At 32.2% G+C, this 8,597-nt stretch overlaps 1 protein-coding gene across 1 annotated transcript; it reads right to left on the bottom strand.

Annotated features, from left to right (window-relative positions):
* Window positions 1–530: 530 nt before the first annotated feature.
* On the bottom strand, window positions 531–3,995 carry LOC120082483 (phenolic glucoside malonyltransferase 1-like). Its single transcript, XM_039037668.1, has 2 exons — window positions 3,456–3,995; window positions 531–1,682 (listed from the first exon to the last, which is right to left on the bottom strand). The coding sequence occupies exons 1-2, from the start codon at window positions 3,915–3,917 to the stop codon at window positions 747–749; spliced, it is 1,398 nt and encodes a 465-aa protein (XP_038893596.1). The 5' UTR covers window positions 3,918–3,995; the 3' UTR covers window positions 531–746.
* Between the last annotated feature and the right edge of the window lie 4,602 nt (window positions 3,996–8,597).

Raw genomic sequence — 8,597 nt, 5'->3', positions numbered from 1 at the left:
TGGTACAAAAAAAAAAAAATCCATTTTAAGTATATGTCAAACACTACAAATTTTGCTAAAATAACTTATTCAATTCAAACACACCCTACATATAAATTTTTTCTTGACTGTTGTTTAAATGAATATACTTTAGGGAAACGTAATAAATGAGAAAATTGGAATAATTGTTGGAAGAAAAATAGGAACATTGACTATTCATTTGATATGCAAATGTCTTACTTATTTTAAGGACCTTTCATTTTTTGTTTTCTTTTTTTTTCCTTAAAAAAAAATTATGCTGGTTACTTTTCAATCCCTTTGCTATGAATATCATCTTTCTAGCTTATAAAAACATTTGAATGTTTATTCAAATTCTATAATCTTTTAACTACTTTTCTTTTTTTTTAAGTTTTAAAATTTGGGTTGATGTTTAAAAAATTTATAGAAAATTGATAACAAAATAAAGAGACCCATAAACAAAAATAGTGTTTTATAAGCTTTGTTTCTAAAAGCCAAAAACCAAATAGTTATATCAAACAAGTTCTTAATAACAAATTAACAATAGCACAACTAATGTTAAGATTTATTGAAAGTAAATTAGACATACAAAAGTACCTATTACTAAAATGAAACAAGTCTCAAACTACACATAGATGCCGCCCACGAAAATAGAATATTTTAACCTATTAAATAAAATATTATTAGAAATGAAACCAAAACAAAAAACCATCAATCACTAATCATCCTTTAGTAATAACCCTAATATTTCAAAGAGATTCAAACCCTTCATTAAACAAAGCAACAAAAGCTTCCATTTCATCCCTCTCCTTAACCACACCAATCTCCATTCCCACATCACCATTTCTACTATCAGTCAAAGAAAAAACAAATGGTGATTCAGCTGACACAATTTCCACTTTCTTTGGCTTTCCCCACCCAAAATCAGCATTATAAACTCCAAATCTTGGTGATCCAGCAAGAGAAATTGCTTGTGCTTTTGAATAATCATTTGTCATTTGACTCATAAGTGACCCCCAATTCTCTGCCCCTTTTAAAGCTCCTTCTTCCAAATTTTGTATAGCTTTTGAAATTTCATTACAAGCCAAAATTATTCCATTTTCACCCAAAAGTTCATTCCTTTCAAGACAAACAAACCCACCAACCAAACAATTCCCAAAGTAATTCAATGGCACTTGTGGCTTTAAACGAGTTCTAGCATCAGCAGCAAATCCAAACCATAATTTTCCTTCTTTTAAACCTTCTAGTTTGGCTGTACAAACACAAAGATAAGCAGTTGCTATTGCAAATGAAGATATATGAGAAGAAGAATCACTTTGCTGATCATTATCTTTCTTCTTATTGTTGTTCAAAATCCATTGCTTTAGTTTTTGAATGTTTTGATGTGTGAATTCAAGCGTGGTTCTGATTAAACCATGTCCTGTTTTGGGTAATTTAAGGTTTAAGCTCCTGTTGTTTGGTCCTTCTATGTCTTGCCATGCTTTTGCATAGAGTTTTGCAAGATCTTTTGGATCATTTATAACTGACCTGTCATAGGATGGCATTAGCTTGATGATTGGAAATGAGGATTGTTCCATGCAAATTTGAGCCCATGATTTGATAAATGAAGTTGAGGTTCTTCCATCTATAACTGCATGGTGATTGGTTATTCCAATGGAAAAACCTTTGTTTTGAAATGTGGTGACCTATATCAAGAATAAAAATTATTAAATTAAAGAGGCAGGTGCAAACATGACAATCGAGTCCAAAGTATTAATATATATAATAGAATGCAAAAGAATTTACAGATATATCAAAATTTAGATTCAACTTTCGAAGTTTATTGTTAAGTGATATATGACTAAATCTACCTTCATCCATAAGTTAAAATTTTTCGGTCAATTGTTGATTTAAGATGATATCAGAGTATGGTTTAGAATGTCCTATGTTCAAGCCTCTGCCTTATTGTTTCCTCTCGAATTAATATTCATTTTTATTAGTTGGGCATTCTTTATATTTCAAGCCCACAAGTGAGGGGGAGTGTTAAGTGATATATAACTAAATCTACCTTCACCCATAAACTTAAGCTTTTTGGTCAATCGGTGATTTAAAATCTATTAGTGATAGACTATATCATTAATAGGAATCTATCAATGATAGAATCTATTGTTAACAGAGTCAATCACGAATTGATTTTGCTACATTTACAATTCTTTTAAAATATTGTTATACACTTAATATTAGTCCAATAAGTTTTACCTAATTGCCAATTATCCCAAAGATAGGGGATGACTAACTAGTAACTATACATTTTAATCTTTAATTGAGCTTTTTTTTTTAATTTCAATTTAGTGATTTATGTTTATAATATTTTTCAATTTAGTCTCACCCAAAGTTGGAATAGGTCAATAGACTTTTTTGTTTGAGACAAAGGTCTCAATAGAATTATATGATATGATATTTAAATGAATTAACGGAATTTTGTTAGAAGGAAAAATTGGCTATGTAAGCAAAAAATTTCAACCAATGTATTTTAAAAAAAATAAATACGAAGAAGAAATTAAATATTTCTCTTTGTTAAATCATTTTTTAATTAAATTAATTTCTAAATCTATCAATACACTACTAAGTATATAAATCATGCCATGTAAGTTTGTTGTCAATTTTAACATTTGAAAGTGAAGGATTAAAAAAAAAAAAAAAATTACACAGGACTCTTTTTACAAGATTCAAATAAAATGTGACACACTCTAAAAATATAAGTGCATTATTATAAAGTATAATCACGAAGTTGATGTAGTTCATTGTGTATATGTTGATACTCAACTCCTACTCTTGGTCCTCGCTACTTGCTATTTGCTTTCTTTTTCTCCTGGTTCATTATATAATTCCCGTTCCTATATTCTTCTTCTTCTTCTTCTTTTTTTTTTTTTTTTGTAATTCTCATTACTCAATTACCCGGTACGTTTAAAGAAAGACTAACTCGAAAAATTGTAAAAAAAAAAAGATTAAAAGAAAATTCACTAAGTAACAAGATTGAACAACGAGAGCGAGAATCGAGTATAGCACACATACACACGGGTCAATTCCATGAATTCACTTCATGATAACACATTAAAAAGGTCATAATTCCATTTTTTTTTAAAAGGTCAAATTTTATTTTGAGATTGTCAAAATGGTTATCATACATTTTCTCTCATAATATGTTAAATTATAAGTTTAGTATTTGAATTTATAGTTTTGTGCCTAATAAGTTCTGAAACTTAGAAACAATATTTAATAAATCATCCGACTCTCACATTAAAATTTTCAATTTTGTATAAATACCGAGTGATTTTTAAACATGTTGAATAAGTTAATATATAAATCTATATAAAATTCAAAATTCAAAAACCTATACAAAATTAAAAAGATGGATTTTATAATTTACCCAAAAAAATCAATAATTGCTAGCTACTTAAGATTTTAAGGTTAAGAACCTGAATAGCAATAATTGCAGCACGATCATGAGAGACAGGCAATTGAGGAACAAGATGATGAAATTCCAAAACTTCACGAAACCCATTGCCGGAAAGATGATAAAAGTTGGCGTCGGACTCCGCCACCGTCACTGTAACCCCATCGCCATCGACAAATTGGATGGTGGGTACATCAGATTCCGGCAGCCAAACGAGATTGCCAGCCAGCGGAAGATAGTAGCGAAGAGCGAGAGCGAGGGAGTTTTTCAGCTTCGAAACAATGACGTCGCGAAATGAGCTTTCATTGGATGGTAATTCGTAGAAGAAAAGACGTTGAATTGGATGAAACCTTAGCCACAACAAATCGAAGAGAGTTAGAGGAAGAGACGACGGCGCGGCCAAGGCACGTGACTCCTCCGCCACTGCCGGAGCAGGAGACACTTTACAGATATCGATTATTTTCAAAGATGGAGAATTATCCATTGGAAACAAAAGAAGAGTGATAGAAAATAATTGAGAAGATTTTTCAAAACTTGTGGTGCTTTAAATGTGCAAATGACTAAAAGAAAGTGCATATGATGACAAATTGGTTTCGTCTATGGTTTTTGATAAGGAGAGGATGGAAAATTTGAGAGAGAGTTTAATATTTCTCTATTTATGAAAATTTTCTTTATTTACAATTAACTTTATCAAAATATTTTACTAAAATTAGGCTATGTTTACTCGGTTTAAAAATAATAAATCAATGATAATATGAAAAATTGTATCCATTAAATTACTTTCGATGTTGTGTTCTGACAGGTAGGGCTCACTTTCCAAATTTGTAATAAAATCACAGATCGATAGACAAGTGGAGTGAGTTCAATCTAATTGTATCTAGAAATTATGTTGTATTGTTACTATTATCATTATTATTAGAGTTCAGGCAAAAAAAAAATGGGTATATATAGTTATGGTTTTGGTTTGACTCTAAAAAAATAATAGTAATAATAATGATAATAATAACAAGAACTATGATAAAATTTATAATTTTAAGCAAGGACAATAAAACGATTTAGGGTATCTATTAATAAAATTTATTATGATTAATCCAATTTTTATTAGGATGTAATACATTAAAAGTGAGCAATTATTAGTGTGGGACCATACTAGGTGGTTGTGTAGAGAAATTTTCAGGAGATAACACCGACTTACGGCCCACGGGTAAGAGAGAGAGAGAGAAAAATGTTGTAGTGAGTGACGTGATGAACAAGAATTCCTTGTATTGGCCGGCATGGAAGTATGGGAATTAACTAAAACAAAAAATAACAATAATAATAAATTAAACTTCGGATTATAAATTTTTTTAATTAAAATAATAATTTGACGTCGAGGTTTACTAATGCGCCGCTCTCACTCGTCTTTCTTGTCCTAGATTTTCTTCATTTCAAACCACGTGGAATGAGTATGGAATACAAATTTTCTTCATGAAAAATATTTGACGTATCTTTTGAAAGAGGAAATTCATTAAATTCGATTCAATTCAAGGGGTAAAGAGAAACAACAAATCATCATTAGTAACATGTAAAATCCAAATCGAAAAATAAGAAATCATATTTAAATATTACTTAATTCTCCAATTTCATTTAAATCTCAATTAAACGTGTAATTATATCGTATATAATTACTAATTCCCTCAATTTGAATTTGAACGTTTCAAATTCTCTCATCACGCTATTCTAAGGTTTAATCCATTGGTGAGCTAGTAGAAAACCTAATGGACCTACAGATCATGAGCTCCAACGATCAGATTAATCGACTAAACTCTTTAACCTAATTAACCAGCATTCGTTAACTACCGGGTCACTCTACTAAAGCCCAGTAGTTGCACTCCCCTCACTTTAGATATAATTGTGTCCACTCGATATAAACATAATCAGTAATTCAACCTTTCACATGTTGTTCGTAATAACGGCAGGGTCTAAAGCTATTTTGCCCCCGAGATTATATCTTGTTCCTTAAGTCCCACTGATCTTCTAATGAACAATTGGTTTGTGATCCAATCACTAAACCGGGTCTTACTCGAGTCAATGAGAGGGTGGGGCCCTTTGTTCAAGACTCGGAGTCAACACTTAAGGGAACGACTTCTCTATTATCCCTAAAAGCAGGTAGGAGTGACTTTCAGCTTGCACCCTATGTCCCCAGCTATTTATCTGGTCTTACCCTTGAAATGGGAGGCTTATTGAGCCGGCGCTATTAAGCCAACCCTCATCCATGCAATCTAAGGATAATTCCGAATAAACAGAAGTTCATAGTTAGCTCAGGATTAAGGTCAGGTTACCTAGGTCATCACTTTGAAATAGTCAATCTTAAATAGTAAACAACGTTATAAAGTAAGAGTGACTTATTTCTTGGTTTAATCTTATACAAACTCTTTACGTAGGACATCTCTACTCACATGTCTCCACATGAACGAATCAGGATCACTTCGTTTGTAGCACTTTACAACAATTGTAATATCTTCAAAGTGGGTCTCATCTGATAGTGTCTCCAGAATAAGGTACCCAGCCTTATTCGTATACTATAGACCATTTTGGCTATTTTCTCAAATTTGATCCACTTTTATATCTCCACATAAAGTTTAGGTACTCATGTAATAGCCATAGATATTAGTTTATTGGATTTAAGTTATTTCTAAAATGAAATGAGCAATTTAAACATTTAATAACAACTTTATTAAATCTAACTTCGATAACATCTATATTGATTAACATAATAAGTTTATTGTTTACAAACCACGAGTTTTAGGACATAAAACCCAACAATTTCGAGTTTGGGAGTGATAGGATGAAGCTTAAGGTAAGTAATTCAACCCTTACACTCGAGTGTAAGATTGGAAAAGTGACTAAAAACTTTCTTTTTTCAGCCAAGATGTTTCAAAATCTGGTTGCCTTCTCGAGCCGATATACTATTACTATAAATGTCGGAATGTTGACTGGTAGTCATTCATGCAAATGTAAGGCGAGCGGGCATCCCTGTTAAAAAGAATGTTCCTTTCATATTGTAGTGTGTTTCAATCTTTTAACTCCGAATCTTGTTTCTTTAGAATTTTATTGAGAAATCAACAATAAGATATTAATAGTTAGCACTATTACGAACAACAAAAATTTGATATCTTTGGAGTTGGAGAGTGATAGGATGAAGTTTAAGGTAAACAATTCAACCCTTACACTCAAGTGCAAAATCGAAAAAGTGGTTGAAAACTTTCTTTCTTCAGCCAAAATGTTTCAAGATTTGGTTGCTGAGCTGATCTGCTGGAAGTGTAAGTTCCACAGTACTTACTGTGGTAGCCGTTTATGAGGATGTAAGGCGAGAGGCAACCTCAAAACAAAGAATGCTCTGTCATACTGAAGTGTGTTTGAATCCTCTGAGTTGCAATGCTGCTTTTTCACAAGTTTCTTGAGAAATCAAGAATAAGACATTGATGGTTAATTCTATTAAGAACAAAAGAAAAAAAATTCATTATCTTTGCGATCAGAGAGTGATAAGATGGAGTTTAAGGTAAGCAATTCAACTTTTACACTCGAGTGCAAAATCGAAAAAGTAGTCGGAAAGTTTCTTATTTTAGCCAAGACTTTTCAAGATTCGGTGGCCTTGTCGAGTCGATATGGTATTACTGTAAATGTCGGAATATTGACTGTGGTAATCATTTATGTAGATATAAGGTGAGAGGTAGCCATGCAACAAATGATGTTCTTGTCATACTCGAGTGTGTTTGAATCCTCTAACTCTCAATGTTCTTTCTTCATAAGTTTTTTTGAGAAATCAACAATGAGATATTGATAGCTAGCTCTATTATACAACAAAAATTCAATATCTTTGGATTCGTGGAGTGATAGGATGGAGTTTAAGATAAACAATTCAACTCTTATACTCGAGTGTAAAATCGAAAAAGTAGCAAGAAACTTTCTTTCTTCAGCCAAGATGTTTCAAGAATTGGTTGCCTTGCGGAGCCGATATCCTATTGCTGTAAATGTCAAATACTGACTGTGGTAGCCATTTATGCAGATGTAATGTGAGGTGGTAACCATGCAACAAAGAATGTTAATGTTATACTGAAGTGTGTTTGAATCTTATGACTCCCAATGATGTTTCTTCATGAATTTCATGGAAATCAACAATGAGATATTGACAGTTAACACTATTACGAACAACTGAAGGAAATCGAACTTGAGATTTCCATGAGCAGCGAAAATAAGATCATTCTAAATTACAATCATGAATGAACATTACAAATTACAGTTGTACAGAAACATGCGGTTATACAATCAATACAGAAATTACAACATGAAAACTACAAATGAACAAGGAGATAACTCTATAAACATTTGTAGACTCGTCTTCATGCTCTTTGCTCACGAACGCTCGAACTCAGCAACCTCGAACGCTCAAACAACACGACCGCAACACTGCACGAACACTTCGTGCTCATCCTCAGCGATCGCCTCGGTAACAAACTTCTCAGCAACATGAACGGCCTCCACAGAACCTTGATGGTGTCGAGTTGAGTATGACACCACCAAGAAGGTTACCTTGGTATTCTTGGTATGAAAATCCAGAGGGTGGGCTCTATTCGGACATGGTATGAGGCAAATGAAGGAGGAAAGAATAATCATGTACACGATTGGACAAGTGAGAGAAGACAAAGTCCTATCGTATAAGTCGATGCCCAAACGTTTAGCTAAAGCTAAGCGATCGTCTAGCAAAAGCTATGCGATCGTTTAGCTCATCGTTTAGCACAGTGTCTGTTGCCTAAAAAACACTACACGGTCATTTAGAAAACTCGTTGTCGCTTAATAAATCGGTATTTGCTTGGCAAGTGCCGAGAGATTCTTTTTTTTTTTTTAGAGAGAAAAATCTCAAAAAACCTTTTTATCAAAACTTACTAAAAATAGGAAAACAATTTTCCTTTTAACTCACGGTTACCATGAAATAACCAATAACCTCCCACTCAATTGGTTATTAAAGAAAAAGAATTAATTATCCAATACTTAGTATTATTATAAAATAATTGATAACCAACTTATCATACTATATTTATAACCTATAGTTTTAATATTTCATCTTATGAAACATATAAACCATAGTTCTTTTTCTATTCCATGGTACTTAATGTAAATCTCA

This window comes from Benincasa hispida, chromosome 8, assembly GCF_009727055.1.
Source record: "Benincasa hispida cultivar B227 chromosome 8, ASM972705v1, whole genome shotgun sequence".
In the NCBI taxonomy this organism is placed as follows: Eukaryota; Viridiplantae; Streptophyta; class Magnoliopsida; order Cucurbitales; family Cucurbitaceae; genus Benincasa; species Benincasa hispida.
Note: the sequence above shows the minus strand (reverse complement) of the source record. Positions and strands in the feature narration are given on the sequence as shown.